Source organism: Cotesia typhae, unplaced genomic scaffold (genome assembly GCF_013202065.1).
Source record: "Cotesia typhae breed Kobodo isofemale line unplaced genomic scaffold, CoteBio_Ctyphae scaffold_13, whole genome shotgun sequence".
In the NCBI taxonomy this organism is placed as follows: Eukaryota; Metazoa; Arthropoda; class Insecta; order Hymenoptera; family Braconidae; genus Cotesia; species Cotesia typhae.
In genome coordinates, this window is record NW_027423774.1 from 5,061,821 (window position 1) to 5,086,757 (window position 24,937).

The 24,937-nt window shown below is 28.4% G+C and overlaps 4 protein-coding genes and 1 long non-coding RNA gene across 12 annotated transcripts; 2 read left to right on the forward strand and 3 right to left on the reverse strand.

The window, feature by feature from the left end:
- The first annotated feature begins 88 nt into the window (after positions 1–88).
- On the forward strand, positions 89–6,960 carry Rfk (Riboflavin kinase). Of its 7 annotated transcripts, none has more exons than XM_074254957.1 (8): positions 89–225; positions 962–1,163; positions 1,492–1,554; positions 4,328–4,582; positions 4,685–4,833; positions 4,902–5,004; positions 5,090–5,199; positions 6,252–6,960. In XM_074254957.1, exons 4-7 carry the CDS (start codon positions 4,492–4,494, stop codon positions 5,191–5,193), a joined length of 447 nt encoding a protein of 148 aa, XP_074111058.1. In that variant the 5' UTR covers positions 89–225; positions 962–1,163; positions 1,492–1,554; positions 4,328–4,491; the 3' UTR covers positions 5,194–5,199; positions 6,252–6,960. The 7 variants fall into 7 exon arrangements, with proteins under 7 accessions (XP_074111058.1, XP_074111059.1, XP_074111053.1 ...); XM_074254958.1 differs by lacking the exon at positions 6,252–6,960 and adding an exon at positions 5,329–5,484; XM_074254952.1 differs by lacking the exon at positions 6,252–6,960 and having other exon boundaries at positions 5,090–5,484.
- On the reverse strand, positions 5,090–8,514 carry LOC141535126 (uncharacterized). The gene is made up of 4 exons (XM_074254936.1): positions 7,832–8,514; positions 7,373–7,472; positions 7,028–7,296; positions 5,090–6,333 (listed from the first exon to the last, which is right to left on the reverse strand). The coding sequence occupies exons 1-4, from the start codon at positions 8,296–8,298 to the stop codon at positions 5,751–5,753; spliced, it is 1,419 nt and encodes a 472-aa protein (XP_074111037.1). The 5' UTR covers positions 8,299–8,514; the 3' UTR covers positions 5,090–5,750.
- A 328-nt stretch (positions 8,515–8,842) lies between these two features.
- LOC141534809 (putative ATP-dependent RNA helicase DHX57) lies at positions 8,843–13,801 on the reverse strand. The gene is made up of 4 exons (XM_074254386.1): positions 13,625–13,801; positions 10,119–13,077; positions 9,277–9,891; positions 8,843–9,156 (listed from the first exon to the last, which is right to left on the reverse strand). Exons 1-4 carry the CDS (start codon positions 13,687–13,689, stop codon positions 9,013–9,015), a joined length of 3,783 nt encoding a protein of 1,260 aa, XP_074110487.1. The 5' UTR covers positions 13,690–13,801; the 3' UTR covers positions 8,843–9,012.
- Positions 13,802–14,367: 566 nt separating this feature from the next.
- Ptpmeg2 (Protein tyrosine phosphatase Meg2) lies at positions 14,368–24,676 on the reverse strand. The gene is made up of 9 exons (XM_074254275.1): positions 24,295–24,676; positions 22,565–22,798; positions 21,941–22,030; positions 21,573–21,713; positions 19,736–19,999; positions 18,129–18,769; positions 17,901–18,051; positions 16,982–17,189; positions 14,368–16,911 (listed from the first exon to the last, which is right to left on the reverse strand). Exons 1-9 carry the CDS (start codon positions 24,325–24,327, stop codon positions 16,682–16,684), a joined length of 1,992 nt encoding a protein of 663 aa, XP_074110376.1. The 5' UTR covers positions 24,328–24,676; the 3' UTR covers positions 14,368–16,681.
- On the forward strand, positions 20,897–22,183 carry LOC141534736 (uncharacterized). Of its 2 annotated transcripts, XR_012480464.1 has the most exons (4): positions 20,897–21,331; positions 21,422–21,485; positions 21,832–21,867; positions 21,936–22,183. It is a non-coding gene; the product is annotated as an uncharacterized LOC141534736 (long non-coding RNA). The 2 variants fall into 2 exon arrangements; XR_012480463.1 differs by having other exon boundaries at positions 20,897–21,485.
- Positions 24,677–24,937: the final 261 nt, after the last annotated feature.

Here is a 24,937-nt window from a genome sequence, read left to right on the forward strand (position 1 = left end):
ATAATAATTAAACTAGAAGAAATAACAGTTTGAGAAGAAAGTACTTACATTTATGAACAGGCATTAATGAATACAAGCGAAGCGTAATCTAGAGTAGTTACAGACTTACGTATTATCTTTTACAGCAATTGACGTCAATGTTCTTCTCCCGTCTCATTTAATTGCCGTAAGTTGCAAATATGCCCTTGACTTACTCGTGCAAATTGACCGTCAGGAAACTTCAAGGTAAGTTGTTTAGTTGTTTGATGAAAATTCATTTACCAGATATTTTTTATCATTTTTTTTACAAATATTATACTACTGAAGTTAGCGGTCAGCTGTTAATTTAAAAAATTTTTTAATAAATTAATTACAATAAAAAAATACTTGTAAAAATTTTTACTTGTAATTTTTATTTATTTTCACATGTGAAACTTTTTAATTAAATTATTTTTTTAATAATTTAATTGCTATAAAATTACAAAAAAATTTTTAATATCTGTCAACTTCAGTGTTATCAAAAATTAGAATAATACTGAAGTTAGCAGTCAGCTGTTCATTTTAAAAAGGTTTTTAATAAATCAATTACAATAAAAAAGTGCTTCTAAAAATTTTTACTTGTAATTTTTATTAATTTTCATGGAAATTAATTTAGCATGAAAATAAATTTAGCAGATATTTAATAATTTTCAGAATTTTTTTTAACAAATAAATTATGGCAAAAAAAAAATTGACATTTAGAAATTTTAAAAAATTAAAAATGCAATTTTTTTAAAATAATTTTTTTGATAAATAAAATTAAAAAATTGTTAAGTGACTGCTAACTTTAATGTCATTTAATTGTCAAAAAATTCTAAAACAATTTTTAATGTCTGTTAAATTCAATATTATTTTTTTAAAACAAATTTGTTAAAAAAAAAATTAAAAAATGTTCAAGACCGCTAACTTAAATGTACTTGTTTTTAATTTTACATTATTGCAGGAAATATATCAAGAGATAAAGATAATATCTTCAATTGTAATTTACGACTCTTTGTCCTGGCGTCCTGTCACGGTTTTCTTGAAAGAGGTTATTAATTAATTAATTCGAATTTGCGAATAAATCCTTGAGTCAAGAAACTCTGGTTATCAAGAGAAGAATAATAACAATAAAAAAAAATGTATATATATAAAATAAATGATATGTAAGTATGTATAGATATAAAGGTATTAAATTATTTAAGCGTTTATATTGAGAGTCTTATGATTCTTTTCTTTCTCTCTGATAGCCGGTGTATTTTCGGCCTCGAGCCAACTTTATGTTTTATAGCGTACAACGTGCGTCATTATTAAAGAAATAGTCGAGGTCACTGAGATTCAAACTTATCGCGTTACACTTTGCCGGTATTTGATAAATTCTTCTATCTCCTTAAATTATTTTATCTTTGACATTTGCATCCGACCTGACAAATATAAATGCTAATTTAAAATGGATTTTTCGGTGGTAAAAAAAAAATAATTTACTTTTATTAGTTTTTTTTAGGTGAGAAGAGGCTTAATAAAAGAAGAACACGGATCAGTGGGTGGCTAACACAGGTATATCATCCAGAATACAAGTAATTATGTGTGTATTAATTTTAAAAAGGGGAGATCGCGTGTTACTGTGCTACGGACCTGCTTGACGTCACTCTATGACGTCAATTCATCGTCTTCTATTCGTAGTCGTTGATCTGTGTGGGTATACTCCAATTCTAAATATTCTACTACTATTATATCTACTTAAATATATATATATATATATATACATCCCATTTATGTAGTTTGTTGATATACTTTTATGTATATATACTTTCATCAGTTATCATTACTCCTACGAGTACTTGTATTATGTTGCACCTAGACGTAAGTACTCATCTGTACTTTTCGGTCGTACCGGACATAAATTAATATTAACATATATTTACAAACTTTTAAAAATTACAATGAATTAAGTTAGCTGATATTTAAAAATTTTAATAATTTAGTTTATTAAAAAATTATTAAAAATAAATTACACATGCAATTTTTTTTAAATATTTTTTTTTTATAATTGAATAAATTAAAAAAAATTAAAAATGTTGGCTAACTTTAGTATTGTTAAATGAGACTGATATCAACATTTTTTAAATTTTTATTTCAATGACAATTTTTTAATTTAAAAAAAAATTTTTTTTTCCAAAATAATTTTTAAAAATTGAATTTTTTTTATAAAATTCTCTAATATATATACTGAATTATTAGTCATAATAACGTTTTTAATTTTTTTTTATTTATTAAATTAGAACAAAAAAATATTCAATTAAAATTAAGTTAGCCAGCCTTTAAAAATTTTTACAATTGTTTTTATTGAAGAAAATGATTAAAAAAAATTGACATTTAGAAAATTTTTAAAACTGTAAGTGCAATTAAAAAAAAAAAAAAATATTTTTTAGTTCTAAATTTTTATTAAAAATTGCACTTCAATTATTTTTACAATTGAAATTTATTTTTTATAAAAATTTTCAATCAAAAAAATTTTTTTAATTTTTAGATATCAGTTAACTTAATTTTCATATATTTTTAAATAATAACATCAAAATTAACATTATTAAATTTTATTTAACTGTGGGGGCATATCTTCCACCCACTCCTGAGTAATTAATTGTTATTATTTATAATTATTTCATTATTAATTATTATTATTTATAATTATTCAATTATTAATTATTATTATTATTATTATTATTATATCATTTAGTTATTATCATTTATAATTGTTTAATCATTACTATTCGTTAGTTATAGTGCATTAAATAATATAGTTAATATTTTATTATTTAAGTTGAAGTTTTTCTACAACGCTATTAAGTTGGAAAAGCGTGAGTTGTATCGCATCACCATAAATTATACCAGATTATAATTTACTTGGTGATGTCAAACAACCGATAGAGTCTCGTCCGCTACAAGGACGTTTTGGGAAATTTTATTTTATTGTAATTGCATTGCAAGTAATAAAATTCACATTTGCAGCTGGCGAGACCCTAATAAAAGTATTGTATTAGGATTAAAAATATCTATAAATTTGTTTGTAAGAAGTTTAAGGGTTTTTCCCAAACCTTCCCATAAAAATCCCAATAACATTTCGTTTTCTAAAAAGCAATTAAAGGATTAGAAATTTGTGTCGCATGGATAGCGACTGGGTCCTTGAGTCCACTGATTGCTTTTACATATACTTCTACCGATCTTCCTCAACTATACTTCTACTTCTGTAATTTTCCATACCTTCAGAATATATATATATATATATATATATATATATATATATATATATATATATATATATATATATATATATATATATATCTATACTTATACCTACTTGTACCTAGACCCATACTTTCGTACAAATACGTACTCCTACCCTTAATATACTTCCTTTATACTTCCATCGAGTACCCCCTACCTGTTGAGAGGTCAGAGACCTAGATGGACACTTGGAGAAAATCAGTCAGTCCCGAAAACCCATTAGCTTCACCTCGTCTTAAGTACACGCGTGTAATTCTAGATAGATTATTTTAAATAAACGTTATTAAACTAAAAATACTTCTATTTGCTCACTAGCAACCCGCACATCCCAAATAACAAATAAATTAATTCAGAAAAATTGCATTTGTAATTTTTCAATTTTCTAAGTAGGCAATTTTTAAATAAAAATTTTTTTTTAGAAAATTTAATTATAAAAATCCAAAAAATTTACATATGCTTATTAATTTTAATTTTACATTTCTTAATATAAATAAGTATGACATATATAATAGAGATAAAAAATCCAAAGCTATTAAAATTAGCTAAGATTAACTGAGTTAATGTAATTAATAGCCAGAGAATGAGGAAACAATTAAATAATTGATGATAATTGAATAATTCATAATACTTTCGATTACGTGGGATCTAACGTTGGACCTTCAGGTCTCTATCTACTTATTACTAGACTATTCACGCGATCGAGAACCTTGAGTTAGCATCGCGAAATACCAAACGATTACCATCACATTGACAAAAGCTTTAAAATATAAATATAATAAAGAAATACCAAAAGTCGCTTTGTGTTCTTTATCAATTTAGTAATTATTTATTTAATGACTGGCTTATGCTTTTATCTTTATAATTGTTGAGTAATTATTTTTCCGCTTATCATTGATATTATTTAAAGCAATATTTAAATGTCAAGAAAATTAAAATTTTTCATTAAATAATTTGTTTTTTTTTTTTTTTTTATCTCAAGATATTTTTAATTGATAATTAAATTGTAAGTAACACATCAATGATTTTATTTATTTTTTTTTTTCAGAGAAATAAAAGAAGGTAGATCAGCTGACAGACACGTGTCAGTCAGACAGATAGTGTTTTTTCCTTGGGCTGACTACTGTTGACTACTGACAACATCTTACATCTCACTTAAGTTATTAATCAACTAAAATAAATTACTTGAACAAGTTAGCAAATAGCGCAATTATGTCTAACGATTCCTTGCTTCCGTACTATGCCAAAGGAACAATTGTCAAAGGATTTGGCCGAGGCTCCAAAGCACTTGGAATACCTACAGGTAATGCTTTTTGTTAAACGGATCATTAACCTCTATTAAATATCTTGTTTAAATATTTTAATGTTTGTAATTATTATTTTTTAATTTTTATGTTTAAATTAGCTAATTTTCCTGAAGATGTTGTTGCTCAGTTGCCGGAAGGATTTAATACCGGAATTTATTACGGTTGGGCGGCCCTTGAGGGTGAAATATATAAAATGGTTATGAGCATAGGGTGGAATCCATTCTATCAGAATGAAAAAAAATCAATGGTAATTATAAATAACTAAATGGAAAATTTATTTATATTGTTGTTAATAAATTGATTTTCTTTTTTAAGGAGGTTCATATTCTTCATAAGTTTTCCAATGACTTACATGGCAGAGAGCTGAAAATTGTTATCACGGGATTTATACGACCAGAAACTAGCTTTGACTCTGTTGGTAAGTGTACTATTTATATATTTATATCATTTATAATTATTTTGTAATTAAACTAATAATAATTTATTTTTTATTGAAATTTTAGAAGCTTTGATAGCTGCGATAAATAATGATATTAAGGTTGCGGATCAACGGTTAAAAAATCCCAAGATGGTTCAATTAAAATCGACTCTTTTGACTAATTGTTAATGAAGGGTAGATATTTATTATAATTTATATTATATTTTTAAGTATTAAAGGACCACTATTATATTTTATACAAAAAATATTTATAAAAAATTAGTATTTAGTTATTTATTATTATTATTTTTATTTTTATTTTAGAGTAAGGGAATACGTATACATTGTAAAAAAAAAAAAATAGTCGTTGGAAAAATTTAATACAATTAGATGTGAGATTTTTTTAACATAAAATTTCTAATTAAATATTTTTAATTACGTATTTAATTAAAATTCTGTCAAATTATTGAGAGTTACATTTTCTATAAAATATTTTGTATTTTTTTTTTTTTTTAATAACTAATTGTTAATTTTTAATTTTTATAAAAATTCTAATATTAAATTAATAATATTCAATTTTTATGAAAATTTTTATGTTTAATTTTTTTTTTTAACTTTTAATATTGAATTTTTATCAAAATTTAATTTAAAAATTGATAAAAATTTTATTAAAAAATTTATTGCAATTTATTATAGTCATAAAATAATAACTAATAATATTTTTATACCATTTGAAATTGAGAAGGTTAAGAAGTAGGGGAAGGAGGAGGAGGTGGAGGCGGTAGTATGGGCCAGGATGGATTAGTAGGCGTGGGTGTAAAGGTCGAGTTAGCTTGCCACGCGAAACTAGGTCCGGGCTGTCGCATTAGATTGACATTCTGTTGATATGACGGGTGAGCTGAATACTGGGATTGGGGATACCCGTACCAATTTTGATATCCATAATGATACGGAGGATTACCAGGGGCATTACTCGGGTATAGCGCCCACATATTTTGTTGCGGCTGAGGCTGGGAGTAAAAATGACTTTGATTTTGCGCTTGCTGGTACCAATAATAATTCTGACCTCTCTGGTCCATCCTTCTAGAGCTGTTCCAAGGATGCTGAGATTTCCATCCATCATTTTTCTTTTGACGCTTCGTCAACAGAGTACTTCTATTAGTGTCATTACTTTTATTATTGTTGCTATTATTATTACTATTACTATTATTATTATTTTTATTATTATTTCTTTGTTTTTGTTTAAGAGAAGCGTAGTACGCCTTTTCTTCTTCATCATCTGAAAACTCTGGATGCTCGTCTTCGCCTACGTCATCGCTTGCTTTCATTCTGAGGACAAAAAAAAAATATTATTGTAGTGCAAGTTTAAAGGTGCATTAGAGTGAATGCTTTTTTTGTTATTACTATCATTATTACTAGCAACCTTGCAGTCACTATGTGACTGCCGTGATTTGTGAACTAAAAAAAATTTTTATTTTTTTTTTTTTTATTACATAATGATTTTTGTTAAATTGCACTATATTTCTTTAACTATTGACATTTTTAAAGATATAAGCTCATCCTGATGTTACACTCGTCAAGAGCTTTCATTTGAGTACCCACATGCATTTTTGATATATTTTTCATATATACATATATATGAAATATATAAATATATAAAATATATGAAAAATTGATGTGGGTACTCAAATGAAAGGTCTCGAAGAGTGTAACATCGAGATGAGTTTATATCTTTAAAAATGTTAATAGTTCACGAGATACAAGGTCATATTTTAATTATGTATCTACAGATAGAGCGTTTTCGAATGTAGCTTAAATATTTATCATTATAAATTGACTATTAGTGATAATGATATAAAACCATGAAAAGGCACAACTTCAGGTCAAGACTTTTCCAACGATACCAAATTTAATTATAAAAACCCATTTTATCATATAAATACAATGACCACAAAATTTTGTTTATTCTATTAATATTATAATTATTATTATTATTATTATAAATAGTATAAAGAAAACTTACTTGAGAAGGTCAGTCATGAATACAAGAGTTGTATAAGGGGTATTAGGACAGTAATAAACTGTCATACCAACTTTAATATTACTCTCTTCAATATGTTGAGCATTATTAAATCTAATACAGTAATGAGGCTCGGTCACTGGTCCAAATACGTCAAACACACGTCCCAAGACACGTTTACCTTTGTCCACAAATAATATTGTGTCAAAATTAAGAGTCGGTTTATTGGCTTTTGGGGTCACTACAACCATTTGCTCTACTACCCACCCTACCTGAAATTGAATATTCATTTCAATTAATAATACCTATTTAATTACTCTGACTTTAAATAGACTAATAAAATATTACTTCGCCGAGAGGGTCGCAGAGAACTTCTGGAACTGATATCTGCAAATCTTCAATTGGAGGTAGATCATCAAACTCTCCTTTTTCATGTCCTTTTTTCTTCCTAAAAATTAAATAATAAATTAGTACTTATTCTAATAATTATTGTGTATTTTTCAAAAAAATATAACATTAAATTTAGCTGTCACTTGACAATTTTTTTAATTTTTTTTTTAAAAACAAATTTGTTCCAAAAAATTATTTTTTAAAAATTGCCATTTTTATTTTTTTAAATTTCTACATGTCAATTTTTTTTAAATTTTTTTATTAAAATTATAATAAAAAAATTCTAAAAAAATTTAGATGTCGGCTAACTTAATTTTCAAAATTATTAAACATTCGTTAAATTAATTTTCATCATAAAAAATTAAAAAAATTATCAAATATCTGCTAAATTAATTATCATTTTAAAAATCAACAAACCTGAATTTCTTGGATTGTACCTTCTCATTATCACTGTCCTCATTTTCAGACTCAGCTTCGGAGGAACTGCTACTACTGCTGCTATCACTGGAACTAGAATCGTCTTCACTATCAGAACTGTCCGAATTATGAGTCCGGTAATTTTGTCTCTGACAATCAGAAAGTGTAATTTGCTCCTTCACAATCGACAACTCTGGCTCTAGATCAACAACCGTGATTTCTTTGAGAACAACCGGCTCTGCATTTTCAGAAATTTTTTCTTGCGACTCTTGATCACAAACTACCATTTCTCTGGTTATTAATTCACATTGTTTTTCACTATTCGGAGTACTCTGGTCCTCATTTTCGTCAACATCATCGTCATAGGTAGCTGCAATAACACTCAGTGCATTGGTCTTCTCTAAAGTTGACATGTTTGATTTCGAGTTGACATTTACAGCTTCCGCGTCTTCCTGAACTTTACTCATGATTTTTAATTTATGGAATATTAATTTAAATACTGTGTTATAATTTTAACTTTAATAATAACACTCACAGAACGAGCACGTGCTCACGTGCTCTTTGTTTTCTAATCATCAGATTTTGTAAAATATAACCTGTAATATTTTGAAAAGTAAACTAGGTGGCGCGCCAGTTTATTATTTTCAAAATGGCCGAAGTTCTTGTGCGCGCCAAAATTTAAAAAAATATGACATTTAAAATCAGCTGACGTGAGTATTTTTTAATTTTTTTTTTTAATATGACATTAAAGTTAACTGTCACTTGATTAATTTTTAATTTTATGTAACAACTAAGTTAATTATAAAAAATTATTTAAAAAGATTGTATTTTTAATTTTTTTAAATTTCTACATGTCAATTTTTCTTTCTTATTTTTTTTTGTCATAATTTATTTATAAACAAAAGTTCTAAAAATAATTAAATATCTTTTAATTTTTTTTTTTTAAGAAACATAATTTAAAATCATAAATTATAAATTAATAAATTAAAAATTGTTAAGAAAATAAAAAAATCATTGTTATAGAAATTTATTTATTAATGCATGATTTAATTATTTAAAAATTTAACTAAAATATTTTTTTTTCTTTTAGAATAATCAACACTGAAATTAAATAAATCACTTTTCATAATATTGTGTCTGGAACGATATAAATATTTTAATCAATAAAATCTATAAATTAACTAATCCCTAGTTAAAATAGTAATAATTGTATCAATAATCCTTCGCCCATTTTGGTGATGAAGCAAATTGAGCAGAGGGTCTTGCATTTTTTGTTCCAACAATTTTACTAATTCAATTCTCGCATGCTTCAGAAGTTGACCCACCTAAAAATAAAAAAACTTGTAATTAAAATCATTTAATTTGTGAACTATTAATAAATAAAATTTTGCTTATTTTCTTAATAATTTAGATTATTAATTAAATTATATTGAGAGGAAACTGACGTTGTGTGATTCAACAGCAAACTTAATCCACTCATCAGCGAGCAACAAATAAAACTTCCCATCCTGTTTTTGTATATTAATATCATATCCCGAGAAAAGGACAAGTGGAAGCATGGAAATAACCGAAATTTCCTTAATAAAAACTTTGCTAGTTTTCATTTTCTCCTGATAAACCAAGTACGGATTCGGAAAATGTTGAACTGAGAAATTAACGGACGACGGATGAATATAAACATACTCATGATCTTTAGTTTGGAATCTCAGTTCCTCAGGTTTGGGTTGCGCTGGAATGGCTCCTGTAGATCTTATTTGAAAATATTTTTCAGGCGTGTAAATTTTTACAATATTAGGATAAAGCGCCGCACAAAGTAATCCTTGAAGAAGCTTTACATTATCATTGTTTCTGTTTAGTTCAGTTCCTGACATCTCTAAAACTTTATCTACTCCCATGGATCTTTTGTGGATGTCAATAGGCGCGAATCCTATGGATACAAGGAGCTCTAGAAGTTGATGCTTTACATCTGCGATAGTTTGCAGTGTTCTTACTGAGAGAAAATTTTCAAAAGCAAATGCTTGGCCTGCGTGGTAGCCTCGAGAACTTACTTCTTGCCATTTCTAAAAAAAAAAAAAATTATTATTAAAAAAATTAATGTTAAATTCATTGAAAAAATTTAATATTTATTTTATTAAAAAATCTTAATATTAAATTTATTAAAAAACACTAAATATTAAATTTAATAAAAAAATTTAATATTAATATTATTAAAAAAAAAAAAAAACTTAATTATAAATTTATTAAAAAAAAAAAAAGTTAATATTAAAAATAAAAATAAAATATTTACCTTGTAAGCTTTAAGAATAGTAAGTTGATCAGAAAAAGCCGTACTAAATTCTTTCTTCTTAGCATCAACACTCTGTCTCTTATCAAAAGGCGTCGTAAAAGGACTTTTATGCGACAAACAAGCCGCAATAGTCAACGCGGAGTCAACACAACAAAAAATAGCTCCGTACAAAATTAATTTCCCAATTCTAACATCAACAGGTAGCGCAGCTAAATGATGCCCCAGAGGAGTGAGGTTGCACTCAGAATCAAAAGCGCCAACATCTTGAAGCCTCCTGATAGCATCTCTGACACTCTGCTCTTCAGGCGGCTCTAGAATCTTAGCCATGACCCGATAAAGATTGGGCTGCTTTCCAGCATTCATCATCTGGATCCTCAGGAGCAGCGGCTCCAGCGGAATCCTTTGGATCTCGGGAATGGGCTGTGCTTGAAACCGACTGAACCTGTTAGAAGTGTACAGATGAATACAGACCCCGGACATGACTCTTCCAGCCCGTCCTTTCCGCTGCATGGCGTTGGCTTTGGACACCCAGCAAGTCTCCAGGCTGCCCATGTTCGTGTTGGAGTTGAACCTCGTCTCCTTCATCCTTCCCGAGTCGACTACAAAGACGCAGTCGTCAATGGTCACCGAAGTCTCCGCGATATTTGTACTAAGCACTATTTTCCGCGCTCCGTTCTTGGGCTTTTGAAACACCAGCGCCTGTTCCTCGCTCGTCAGCGTTGAGTGCAGCGGGACTATCACGAAATTCCCAGTTCTTGGAGACAGAATTCTGTTGTCGCAAATTGCGTCCCTCGCGGCTGATATCTCGGCAATACCCGGCAAGAACACCAAGATAGATCCTTTGCGCGGGTAGTCATGGTCTCCATCAACGATCCACTCCAGGACCTTTTCTATCAAGTCATAGTCAATCTTCTCGTGGTCCATCACGTACAGATTCCTTATAACCTTCTTCGAACAACCCGGATACCTCCCGATCAGCTGAGACAGCCTCAAATTTTCATCAGCAATTGTATCCTGCGGCGCGCAACCTACAAAAGTATCCAAGTCCGTCGTATCAAGCTCCATCTGAAGGTTCTCCCATCCCCCGCGGATCTTCCTAGTGTACTTAGAATTTTCTTCCAGCGCGTAGTCGCTTCTCTCGAGTATTTCCTCAAGGAACAGCTGATCCACCGGAAAAGTTCGCCCAGGTATCTCCAGAATCGGAGTTCCGTTAAAGTAAGACGAGAAAATCTCCGCTTTAAGCGTCGCGCTCATCAAAATAATCTTCAAATCCGGTCTCTTCGGAAGAACTTGCCTTAAAAGCATCAGGAGAAAGTCGCTCTCTGCACTTCTCTCATGAACTTCATCAACAATCACATGCGTCACTGATTTAAGCGTCGAATCGCCGGACATTCGCTGCAATAAAATACCCGTTGTGCAAAAAGTCAACCGTGTCCAACTGGACATCTTGCTCTCCAGACGAATTTGGTAGCCCACGGTGGTACCGACCTTCTCATTTCGCTCAAAAGCGACTCTTTCAGCCACCCCGATGGCGCTAATTCTCCTCGGCTGTGTGCAAATAATCTCCGCGTGACTCTTGCTACTACCTCTGTTGATGATCCAGTCATCCAGAACAAACTGTGGCACCTGTGTACTTTTTCCGCATCCAGTTTCTCCGGAAATAATAGTAACTTGGTTGCTATCCACTGTAGCAATTATTTCATCCATCATTTTCCAAGCCGGCAGCTTCTGGCGTCCTTCGATTATTTTCCTGAACCTCGGGTTGCTGTTTTTCTCCATGAATCTTTTGCAAATAGTGTCGTCTTGCTTGGTAATTTCCTCCTCGGACAACTTGCTCTTACTTCGACTGCCTACAGAGCCTTTCTGGTGGTGGGTGGACAGCTCAGCAACTTCCTCAGGAGCTGCGGTGAACAACGACTCGTACATGTCTATGAAATCCGGCTGATGAGTGTTCAAGTACTCCAACATATCTTCCGCATTTTCTAGAAGAGAAATTAGAGTAAATAGACATGACTCGCCGTTGCATTGATCAAGAGCTTCTTCGTACAGTCTCTTTACAATCATCAGGTACTTGATGTCCGGGTAAGCCATCATCTCGTCGCTTTTGTATAAGTACAGGTAAGGCGGCTCGTAAGGATACTTGTTGGCTTCTGGGAATCTTATTTCTAGAGAATACTCTGAGGTATCTTTTACAGCGGCTTTATCTTCCTTGGGCTCCGGTTGTTGGTGCAAAAATTTACACCTATCTGAAAACCTGCATTTACCGCTTAAAAATAATCTGCAAAGATTATTTTTTTTATTATTGTTATTATTATTACTATAATTAATATTTTTTTTACTATCGTTTTTTTTAGCTTTGTCATCAGGAGTTTTACTTGATAAATAATCCAGCTTTAAGTTCACCACCCAGAGACGGTTTTTTATTTTTTCAGAAAACATCTCACCGTAAATTGACTCAAGCGCCAACTGCTCGTCGTTCCGTTTCTCCAGAATGTCATTGACATCCACGTTGTCTACGGAACTGTCAGGTACGCGGTAATATTTCTCGAAAAGAATCTCCAGAGCACGACCTAAGTTACGGTCACTGTAGGTCAGAGCTTCTTGGCAGTGGTTGGGGTGGAAGCTGTAGCTCTCGAGCTTCGAGGACGCGAAGCGCTGCGTCAGAGCTTCATTGCCCGAAGGAGTTGGGCTCTTCGAAGAATAATCGACGATCTCACGGATCACCAGGTTACCCCGCTCCATCCAGTACTGCCTGTCCACGCCGCTTCTTTTGTTGTTCTCGAAGTCCGAGGCATCGCTTAGTTTGAATGAAGGTCCGTAGACGTACTTCAATGTGTTGAACAGCTGCCTCTCCGACTCGTCGGATATTTTCAGCGTCTGCAGCTCGACTTTTAGAGCTCGTTTCAGGGCAGGTAATTTTGTACTTGAACTCTTGGAAGCTGGGGCTTTTTTTTTTGGTCTAAAATAGGAAATAAAAAATAATAATTAAAATTTATTATGAAAATTAAGTTAGCCGACATCTAAAAATTTTTAGAATTTTTTTTTTATTGAAGAAATAATTACAAAAAAATTTTTAATTGTAAAAAATTTGAAAAACAATGCGTGAAATTTTTTAAAAATAAATAAATAAATAAATTTTTGAAAAAATTGCACTTAAAGTTTTTAAAATTTTTCAAAATTGAATTTTTTTTTATTAATTTTTGTAGTAAAAAAAATTCTAAAAAATTTTACAAGTCGGCTAACTTAATTTTCATGGCTAACTTTAGTATTATAAATTTATTTAGCATGAAAATAAATTTAGCAGATGTTTGTTCATTTTTTTTATAAATAAATTAGGGTAAAAAATTAGAAAAAAAATTGACATTTTAGAAACTAAAAAAGAAATTTTTTTTAATAATTTTTTTGCAAAAAAAATAAAAAAATTGGTCAAGTAATTGCTAATTTCAATGTCATAAAATATTTTTATTTATAACCATATTTTGAGGTTAGAATTTAAATTTACGTACTCGGTTGTTTTATTTCTTGGCTCCAGGACAATATCATCCATCAACTGTGCACTTAACTCGTCCATTATTTATCTAATTATTATTTTATTTACACGGATTAAATTCTTTATAAATATAAATAAATAATATAATTTTTCTAAGGACATTTATAAAACCAACACCTACTTGACTAAAACAAATGACTAATAAAAAACATTTGACACGTGACATGTCAACGCTGATTTATATAAATTTTTAATTGTTAAAAAAAAATTTATTTAAAATGAATTTTTTGTTTTTTTATAAAATATTCATACTTAATTTTTTTTTTTTTTTTTTAAGTTGGTTAAAAATGATAGTGAAATCTGACAGCTGTCAATTTAAAAAATTTTCACTTATAATTTTTTTTTTTTTTTTAATTATCACGTGGAATTTTTTTATTAAATTTATTTTATATTAATTTAATTGTTATTAAATTCTAAAAAAATTTCTAACGTTAACTTCAAATAATATTAAAGTTAGCCGACATTTTTTTCTCTTTTTAAATTTATTAAATTATAATTAAAAATTTTTTTCTCTTTAATAAAAAAAAATCATAAAAATTTTTAGATGTCAGCTGACTGATATCATTAAAAATATTTTAATTAAATAGAAAAAAATTTTTTTTTTAAATAAAAAGGATTGAAATAAATTAAACACGAATTTTTTTTTATTTGCAATATATTAAATAATTATTAGATAAGTAAATAATATGTGCGACAATATTTAGAGTCATGGTATATACATTTTTGTTTTTTTTATTATTTTTTTTTAATAATAATAAACAAATTCTCTTACGAAAAACACATCATTGATAATCAACTACATTTGTTATTATAAAAATGTTGTACATTTTTTTTTTTTTTATTAATTATTAACGTTTATAATTAATATTCATTTAGATAGTTCATATCAGCTATAATTGTTTCATTTTGTAGCAAGGACGTATAGACACAATTATTCAGTACTTTTTGGTACACACAACGATCATTCATTTTTGCAATTTACCGGGTTAACTCGAATTACAATTGTATTAATTATTCAGTAACTAATTAATAATTAATAAGAGGCGTTGCAATAATTTTTAAAGCAAAACCTTTAATACAAATTCAATTATTTGATGGCAAATAATTAAAACAAAATTTACATAATCCGCTCCAAGCATTAATTGTACAACAATATTACATATTACTTAATTTTTTTTAATTAATAATAAATGATAATTGATCAAGTATCTTAAACAAAAAAAAGAATACTGATCTTTGAGTCTTATGAAATTTAATTATTATAATTGTTAATTATTAATCAATAATATTTTTAATCTAAAACAATTGAAATAATATTATTAAATAAATAAATGGAATTAATATGAACTAATATATAATTTATATATAAAAGTATGCCCTTGATATTTTATATAAACAAGTAATAATTAATAGACATAAATATTACAATATTAAATTCGTTAATTATTAAAGTGATTAAATTGATTATAGTGATAAATAAAAAAAGAAGAAAAAAATTTAACTAATTTATCTTATAACCGGTAATTAATCACAATTCAAAAATACGTCTTATTAATTTGACAATTATAATTTTAATAATTTATGCTCTCTCATAATTTTTATAAATTTATAATTTGTTTAATATCGGAGCCTATATTTGATTTAATTACGATTTTTAAAAATTCAAAAAAAATAAATCGGCTAATCACGCAAAATATATTGAACGTTTTTTTTTATTTATTTACTTTTTCTTTAAAAATATTCATGTATATTTGTCTTATATAATTTTTTTTTTATATTTATTTATTATTAATTAATTCATTTTTTTTCCATTAATATTTTTTGTTCACAAATTTTTTTTGTGTAACGTTTAAAGATCACAGGATTTTTTTTTCAGATGCAAAATCTACTGACAGCGAGTTTAATATAATTTATTCAATTATTTATAGTAGTAATATTAATTTTAGAAATCTACTTGTATATCGTCCAGTTGATTGTTTATTAATTTTTTTTAATTTATAATTATTATTTATTATAAATATTTTTAGAGTATAAGGAAGAACGTATTTTGACGATTAGAAAAAATTTAATCGTTTTTAAGATATTGATTATTTCAAAAATAGTGGAGAGTAATTAGCCACTTGGATACGTCTTCAATTTCATTTAATAATAATTAAAATTGTTCCATCGTTAGTAAGTATATTTTTCATCAGTCTAATTTTTTTTTCATTAAAATTAATAAATTACACGTGTCGATAGATAACTGGTAAACCAAAAGTCGATAAAAAATTTCCATAAGATCCTGATGGAATTTTTTTCAAGTTGATAAAAAAATATTGTTTGGTTACACAAATGAAGGTAATTATTTACAAGTGGAGTCAAGCCTATTTTTGGCCATATCTAGGTGAAAAATTAACATTTTTTAATTTTTTTTATTCTGCTTTTTTTTTTAGGTGCATTTATGATAAAAAAATTCGTGAAAAAAAAAAAAAATTTCGATAGCTTTTTTTGCTTCCAAAAGTTGGAAAAATTTTGGCTCTCGTATTTTTGGATAAAATTTGCATTATATCTTTTTTTGCTGTTTTTGATATAATTTTTTTTTTTTTGAGAAGTACATAAAAAAACGAACAATTTAAAAAAAAAATTGAATATTACAATTTTCTAAAAAATTTATAAATTTTTTTGAAAATTTATAAAAATTGTGGTAATTAATCTTTTTTTTTTAATAGTTGATTTTTTATGTATTTTTAAGAAAAAAAATACATTAAAATTTAAAAAAAAAATGAAAATTAAAATGGTAGAGACCCCACTCATAAATAATTATCCAAATGGATTTTTAATGGAAAATAGTTTAGTTAGTACGACTAGAAACAGATTTTGTAAATAAATCACCGGTTTGTTTAATAGAGAGCCGATAGTTTTAAATATTTATATTACTCAATTAAAGGATCAGGCTGATGTAAAGATTCAGAAGGTCGGGAGAGAACAATTGGAATACAATCGAGATGATTATCTAAAATACTAATCTGGTAACCTAGTCAGAGTCTTCCTCAATGGTAGGTGGTAACATGGCAAGATGGTGAATCTCCAGCATCCCCCGAGAAAGTGCATATTCTGCGAGAGCGCGGTGACAAAACACATACTGATCTGGCATTTGAATACTGTAAGCTCGCTGGGCTCGAATTTTTTCAACTGTACCACGTATGTCGACGGTTCCTGTGTCTTCCAAGCGAGATATACAAATATCCAATGTACAAAATGTTCCTGAAATTATACAAGATATTAATCACTGTTCACAAATTTTAAATAAAACCTAAATGTAATTTTAAATTACCAGTACGACCAATTCCAGCACTACAATGTACAACAATTGGTGGTCCTCGAGGATGACCAGCCCAGGTATCTCCTCTGCTAGCAAGCAGTTTGGTCTGCTGCTGTCTCACCAACGAAAGAAATTGTAAAAGAGCTCTGGCTGATTGTGGTACGCCGTAGTCTGGCCAAGCTGTGTACAGCATATGACAAACTTCTCGGGTTTCTTCAGTCTAAAAAAAGTAAATAAAAAACTGTTAATAATTATACACTTATTTTAAACATATCGCGTTACTAGAGTCAAAAGGGTGGATTAAAACAATTTTCTTTCCAATTAATGAAGAATGTGTAAAAGTAAAATCTTGTTGAAAAATGCAAAAAAAAATTTTTTTTTAAATTGTGATGATCAATTTTTTTTTTTAATTGTTCATTTTTTCATATATTTTTCCAAAAAAATAGATCAATAAAATCAAATAGAAATTTCGTTCAAAATTGAAGATTAAAATGGTGACCCCACTTGTAAATAATTACCAAATTTTATTTTAATTTTTTTTCAGTAAATTTTCAGACAATTGAAAAAATTAAAAATTTAAAGAAATTGGGATGTGTTAGTGTTTTCAGTCTAACTTTCAAAAATCAATTTTTCGTTAGAACCCGACGTTTTAAAGATCTTAGAAGCTACTTTGACTATTTTTTCATAAATGCTCTTTTGGCTTTAAAAATATTTTTTCTTAAAGTTAAAAGAGCGTATGTCGAAAAAAAAATTTTTTGCGTTTTTCAACAAGATTTTTACTTTTATATATTCTCTAATTGATTGGAGAAAAAAATTTTTTTCTTTATACGTGCTTCTAGTCCTTTAAAGCCAAAAGGGCGTATATTTAGATCTACATTCTTTTGACTTTAGTAACGCGCTATTTAAAAATATTTATCAGCAAGTCTCAGACCTTGTTGTTGGTCAAAAGCAGCATAGATATCGTGTAATCCGGATTAGTGTCAACCTCAAGTGTCGTGACGGTAAAACCACCGGCAGACACTTCATCACCTGGCTCAGGACCCCAGTATTGAGCGCATTTAGTCCGTCCTCGTTCAATAACTCTGTCAAAAGAATAAATTTATCAGTGATACCGAGGAATTTATCTCAGCGATTAATTAACCAAGCAAATAAATCTTACCTGGTAGTCATGACAACGACTAAAGTCTGCTGTTCCCAGACCATTCGCCAAAAGTCCCCGCAAGTCTTGGGTAATGGTCCTTGTGTGCTGATAAAAGCGTTCTTTTGTTTGTAACCATCCACGAAATTGGCATTGATGTAGTCCGACGAAGAATCTCCGTCAACTTGAGACAGACAAACTCTCGAGTGATCGTAGCACAGCACATCGGTGTATCGATTTTTTGGCTGGTTTTGACGCAGTTTCGCGTTATTGAATGAACCGTCGGGAGGCCTTTGTCTTATTTCCGCGTACTCAGCTACTAGACCGGCACGTCCACGGGAGTGAATTGCCTCAACGAGCTGCTCCATTGTCACAGCTTGCAAGCCCAGGTCCCCGTGGAGACTGTCGTCGTCGCTGAACCCGGAGCTCGCTGATGAAGGCGGCTGGACTGGTGACGGCGCTTCATCACTTGCTATCCAGCAGTCACCATTTGTTATTTCAATGTCGCCGATTGTGACGCTTCCATTTTTTATTTTGTGCTTCTCGCTTATTGGACTTGTTGAGTTGCTACTGCTGACAACATTGTTTGTTGTCTCATTTGTCGGGCTTTCTGCTGCCGACTTTGATGTCGGTGATAGAGGACTACCCACTCTCGGGGTAACCTAGTTCAAAAAATATTTTTTTATTATTAAAAAAATTCTTTTCATTTATAAGAAGTTTTTTTTTTTTAATTTAGAAAATAGCAATTACTAGCAACCCGATGTTATACTCATCAAGAGCTTTCATTTGAGTACCCACATGCATTTTTGATATATTTTCCATATATACATATATATAAAATATATAAATATATGAAAAATTGATGAGTCTAACATCGGGATGAACTTATATCTTTAAAAATGTCAATAGTTCACAAGATACAAGGTCATTTCTTTATTATGTATCTAAAGATAGAGCACTGTACTTTCTTAAATGTTGACATTTTAAAGATATAAGCTTATCCCGTAGTTACACTTATCAAGAGCTTTCATTTGAATACCCACATGCATTTTCATATATTTTTTATATATACATATATATAAATATATAAAATATATGAAAAATTGATGTGGGTACTCAAATGAAAGGTCTCGATGAGCGTAATGTCGGGGTGAGCTTATATTTCTAAAAATGTCAATAGTTCACGAGATACACATTAAGTTTCATTTATTTAAAATAAAAATAAAAATTAAATAATTTATTTTTATTAATATTAAGTAAAATTTAAATAATAAATAATTAAAAAATTTTATTGTAAATATCAAACTCATTTTATAGCAGCACTTTTTTTTTTTTTTTAATTTCATTAATATAAATTAAATATTTATCTTTAATTATTTTTATCTATATTAATAAATCAAATTTATTTTTATTTTTTTTAAATTCAACTTAAAAAAAATTTTTATAATATTGACAGTATTTATTTTTGCAAATAAAAAATTATAAACATTTTTAACACAATAATTTAATTGCTAAAAATTATAAAAAAATTTTCCGTCAAACAATTAAAGTGTCCAGATAAAAATAATTGAAAAATCTTAAAAAAAAATATTTAACACTATTAAATTAAAAAAAAGTAAATAAATTACCTCACACAATTCACCACCGCTACGATTCGTCATGGACTTGAGACAATGTAACAGCCAGGCTTCATGCTGTATCTCCAAAGTACCGCCTAAACGTTGAGGCAACGAGTCTCGGGGTATATGAAGTGTCAGTTGAGGTATTGACACTGTAAATACACGATCCCGTAATTTTTCCCTGACGAATAAACGTAGAATTTTAAACGGAGCTTTGAACCACAGCGGTGCCGTCACAATCAGGACTTTCTTCAGTTTAGCCGGATACCCTCCCTAAAAAAATACACCATAATAAATAAATAATAATCACAATCACAAAAAAAAAAAAAATAATACTACTATCTAAATAATTTCACGGATAAATTTAATGTATTTCTATTATTAATTTCGCGACGACATTAAACTTGGATTCATTCCAATGACCCAGAACTCTCTTGGATATTTTAAAATTACATAAAACATAATATCATATAAAATTCCCCAGAAATTTTTCTATTGATTTTTCTTATCTTAATTAAAATTAAATATCACAATAGACCAGAAAAAAAAAATATTTTGTATAATTAAAACCTCCCAAAAAAAAAAAAAAAAAGTAAATTACACGTATCAGGTATAACGTCACTCTGGTGTTAATTAATCAAATTAAAGCGAGACTATTATACATAATTTATAGCGGGTATATAGATCGTCAATAAATATCCACAAGCCGTAATTATTCTGTTAATTACGCAGGGAAAAAGGGCACACTTTTATTAAAAATAACGATACCACAATTAACAGTCACTCGAGTGATACACCGTCCGGGTGATTAAAAACAAACTCATTAAAATTACACGATAATACAATAACGATTAAATGTAATTAATTAAACGAAACTTTTTATCAATAATCGTATGAATAAAAAAAGGTTAATTCACAACCGGTAGGACATAGTCTGTCCGTCAATCGATAACACTCGATTAGTGTTCCATTCCCAGTACATGTCGGATAGGAACGTCCAAAAAGGATATATAAAAAGAACGGGAATAAAGCGAGAAACAGCTGGTAAAATTTATCCACTACAATAAGTAATAATTGTATACCTCGGATAATTGTATTGAATCTCTAATGAGGTATGCAGATAAAAATACAAAGCAAGAAACTAGAGATCTAAAGAAGACTAACGAATACCTTTGTAGAAAAAAAAGGACGAGGGTACAACACTATGCAAAAATATATCTACGTATGTATAAATATATATAAGTACACATATATATGTATGTGTATTTTATCCGAGCGGTCGTTACTGATGGAGTAGATAGCAAGTTACAACAACGACTACTGACCGACGAACCTCGAGCGTCGTCGTACGCTGTGACGTCTACGAGCACGGACATGCGCGATTTGTCGTCTTCGTCGACGGGTAGTTGCCGAAAGGCCTCAAAAGAACCCTCTTTTTAACTTTATTCATTTTGGGGTTGCACGACTACTGGTACCGCGTGAGCTCATCCAAAGGAAAATCTTCTCTTCTCTCCTTTTTCATCTCACAGCCTAAGCTGAGAGTTTTAAGGGGATGAATATTCCTGAAAGTGTGTGTAGGTTTATATCAATGCGTGTATGTATAAAGTATGTCTATGAAGATTATAATAATAATAATAATAATAATAATAATAATAATAATAGTATAAATAATATGTCAGTGTGTTGGTACTTTAGGTAAGGGTGAGTGACGTTCTCAACCAAGGGAGAGTGTTATCTATTAATGTTTCTTGCATACTCGGTACGTGTTATTCATTTTATTCTACATTTAATAATAATGATGATAATAAATGATTATCAGAGACTGAATCACAGCTTGATAAATTACCTTGAGTAGTGTAAGAATTTTTTGCGACAAATCGTAATCGAAATTCTGATATTTGCTGTCGGACATATCATAAATGAATACTAATCCGTGCTTTTGTGTATCTGCGCTTTCCAGCGCGGCGTCCAGTTGATAAACTACACCCTGAAAAATAAAATATGTCAAATAAAGCTGTCGTTGATTAATTATGCTTTGCAGTGCTATTATTTACTTATACTACCAATGAGGGATTTAATTTAATTTAATTTAAATGTCAAAATAGGAGGAGCTATTGTCAGAAAGAAACTATCAATAAAAGGCATGGTATATTGTTATTTTGAGCTTTAATCAACGATAACAGTAAATAATAGTTTAATAATATTTTAGCGAACCTGAAGAGTTGTTTGATGAGTTGTACATTGAGGTAGATGCAAGTGTGCTGTAAAAATAGCGATTGCTGCACCTGTACCGTCTCTTGATGGCTAAAACAATGATTAATTTGTCATCATAATACGTGTGAATAAGCTGATGATGTAATAGTCTATTTTATATATCCTATATTGTATCATCATATTATACATCTTGTATATTATATTTTACACATTAAATACATGAGATACATATTATTTTTAATACTGAAGAAAAATTTTTTAGAATTATTTATTAATTAGTAAAAAATCTATTTTTTATTTTTTTATTAAAATTTTTTAATAAAATTTTAATATTTTTATTTTTTATTAAAATTTTAATATTTTTATTTTTTATTAAAATTTTAGTATTTTAAATTTTTGCTAAATACTTTCTTCTCAGATTAATAAATTGATATGCTTAGATATGTATGTGTACTTTTAACAGATTTATAATTTGTAAATATTAAACTTACATTAAATTTCTACAGAAAAGTTGCATTTTTAATTTTTTTTAAATTTCTGTATGTCAATTTTTTTTTCCACATTTTATTTATTAAAAAAAATTAAAATGATCAAATATCTGCCAAATTAATTATATAAACTTACCAGTACGGTGAATTTACCAGTACGTAATTCCGAAAGAAGTGGCTCTTGAGTTGGATGAAGAGTTGCCAAACCTTCACGACGTCTTGTTGCCTCGTGTTGTTCATACAACGCTAATGCACGTGGTACTTCAAATTTACGTGCTGTCAAAAATTTAACAGCCGTACTCCAAGACACCGGGCTTGCTCTTCTACCAGCGCGACATTTATTTACCGCTTCAATAAATTCTTTTGTTGCCTAAAAATAAAAATACCCATGTTAAAAAAATTCTTCTCTTATTATTTCATAAAAAAAAAAAAATCATGTGTCATAGATACATAAATAAATTTTCTAAATAGTTAATAAAATTTAGAAAGTATTTCATGATTTTTAGAGTGGAATAATAGAAAATTACTCCTTAAGTATAAATAAAATAATAACACGTTACATATGAAACTTTATCCGTGTATTATTATATTTTATTGTCGATCTATTTATAACCGAGCAATCGATTGTAGTTAAAAAATTAAAGCCAGTTAGATGTCAATAACTCTTTAACTATTTTTATTTTTTTTATTATCAATTTGACAATTACTATTAATATTTACTCAAGACAGATTATTATAAATAAATCAGATTAATTATTGTAGGATATATAATTATTTATTATTATTATATTTATTACTCTTCAAGCTTAGCTTACAGTAATTTAACAAATTAACTGAACTACAAATTAACAAGAGATTTAGAACTATATTATAAATATAATGTCATTAAAGTTAGCCGACGTTCTAAAATTTTTTATTTTTTTTTTAATGATTTAATTAAAACAAAAAAATATTTTTAAAAAATTGCACTTGCAGTTTTTGAAGTTTTTTACACGTGCAAATTTTTTTTTTATTTTTTTGTGATAATTTTTTTAATGAAAAAAAAAATTATAAAAATTTTTAGATGTCGGCTAACTTTATTTTCATATAAATATATATGATTAAATATCATAGTTTAGTATTGTCGATTTTGATAATTAGTAAAATATTAGTATACATTATTTAATTATAATTATCGCATTCTTATACGGTTTAAAAAGAAAAAAATAATTTTTTAAATTACTGTAAGCTAAGCTTGAAGAGTGTGATATATAATAATTAATAATTATGATAAATCATCGGAAAATGCAAAGGCTCTAGGAAAATACATATTGAATATTTTCCGGTTTATTACTTGTAGTCTCAAGACATTTTTTGTCATACATGCTTGGAATACCAACATTACTTCCGTTAGTGAGTTGCCCCTCTGATCCCGCCGTTATTTCCGGTACCCCACCCTCAGTATTTTATAATATTGCCTCTAGATGCCGAGGATATTAACCACGGACAAATTTTTTTATTAAGCAAGACAATAAATTACAATTACAATTATCATCTTCATGCCAGTGACATTAGATCATTTGTTACCTTGTCACAATTTCTTCTCACCGATTTATCTATCATTTTTAAACCAATTAATCTTCCTGAGGGTAAAAATAAAAATTAATTTCCGATTATTAATATTAATAATCAAAGAATAATAAAAATAATAATTATTCCAGACAATTTGGAGCTGTCATAAAGCCGCAAGATGACATTTTGAAAATAATAATAAAACTTTCAGCGGAAAGATAACTCTCATTGATTTACACTCTGGTATTTAGTATGATAAGCTAAAAAAAAAATAAAAATAGTTAATTAGTGATGTGTAATAAATAATAAACTCACTTGTTCCTGCTCGACGGTCAATGCGGCTGCCATCTTTCTTAAACACAAACACAAACACTCCTGAATTCTCCAGTCTCCAGTTATCCAGCACTCTGTTTTAAAATTCGCATTCGCAACTAATAAATAAATAAATAAATAAATAATTTAATTAATTAATTGCTTAATTAATAACTAAATAAATGCATTATTGTCAGGTTATTATTGTTTTTTGTTTTTAAGTGGAAGCCACTTTAGTTTGTAAAAAAATAATAAATACGGAAGATAAATTAGTTGTTCATTGCGCGATCACCACGTTGTTACTCTGAGATTAAAAGTGTGTGACATAAAACTAACATCAACACAGCTTTTATTGAAAACCACTAACTATATTAATCCGTCATCAGACAAGAGAGTATACACTCCATTTTGGTTGCTTGTTTATTTTTATTATTATTTATAATCCTGAAGTTAGCCGTCAGCTGTCATTTTTAAAAATTTTAATAACAAATCAATTACAATAAAAAAATTCTTCTAAAAATTTTCAATTCCAATTTTTATTAATTTTCACATGTAGAATTTTTTAATTTAATTTTTTTTATAATAATTGCATTATTATAAAATGTAAAATAATTTTTAATGTCTGTTAACTTCAGTGTTATTGATA

Coding starts and splice junctions, on each gene's coding strand:
- Rfk (XM_074254957.1), top strand. CDS start 4,492: ATGTCTAACGATTCCTTGCTTCCGTACTATGCCAAAGGAACAATTGTC. Junction 4,834..4,901: donor AGAATGAAAAAAAATCAATG/GTAATTATAAAT, acceptor TTCTTTTTTAAG/GAGGTTCATATTCTTCATAA. Junction 5,005..5,089: donor AACTAGCTTTGACTCTGTTG/GTAAGTGTACTA, acceptor TTGAAATTTTAG/AAGCTTTGATAGCTGCGATA.
- LOC141534809 (XM_074254386.1), bottom strand. CDS start 13,689: ATGGACGAGTTAAGTGCACAGTTGATGGATGATATTGTCCTGGAGCCA. Junction 13,078..13,624: donor CCAAGAAATAAAACAACCGA/GTACGTAAATTT, acceptor TTCCTATTTTAG/ACCAAAAAAAAAAGCCCCAG. Junction 9,157..9,276: donor TTGCTGTTGAATCACACAAC/GTCAGTTTCCTC, acceptor TTTTATTTTTAG/GTGGGTCAACTTCTGAAGCA.
- LOC141535126 (XM_074254936.1), bottom strand. CDS start 8,298: ATGAGTAAAGTTCAGGAAGACGCGGAAGCTGTAAATGTCAACTCGAAA. Junction 7,297..7,372: donor TCTGCGACCCTCTCGGCGAA/GTAATATTTTAT, acceptor ATTCAATTTCAG/GTAGGGTGGGTAGTAGAGCA. Junction 6,334..7,027: donor TTCATGACTGACCTTCTCAA/GTAAGTTTTCTT, acceptor TTTTGTCCTCAG/AATGAAAGCAAGCGATGACG.
- Ptpmeg2 (XM_074254275.1), bottom strand. CDS start 24,327: ATGGCAGCCGCATTGACCGTCGAGCAGGAACAA. Junction 18,052..18,128: donor GTCGTTGTCATGACTACCAG/GTAAGATTTATT, acceptor TTCTTTTGACAG/AGTTATTGAACGAGGACGGA. Junction 17,190..17,900: donor TGCTTTTGACCAACAACAAG/GTCTGAGACTTG, acceptor TACTTTTTTTAG/ACTGAAGAAACCCGAGAAGT.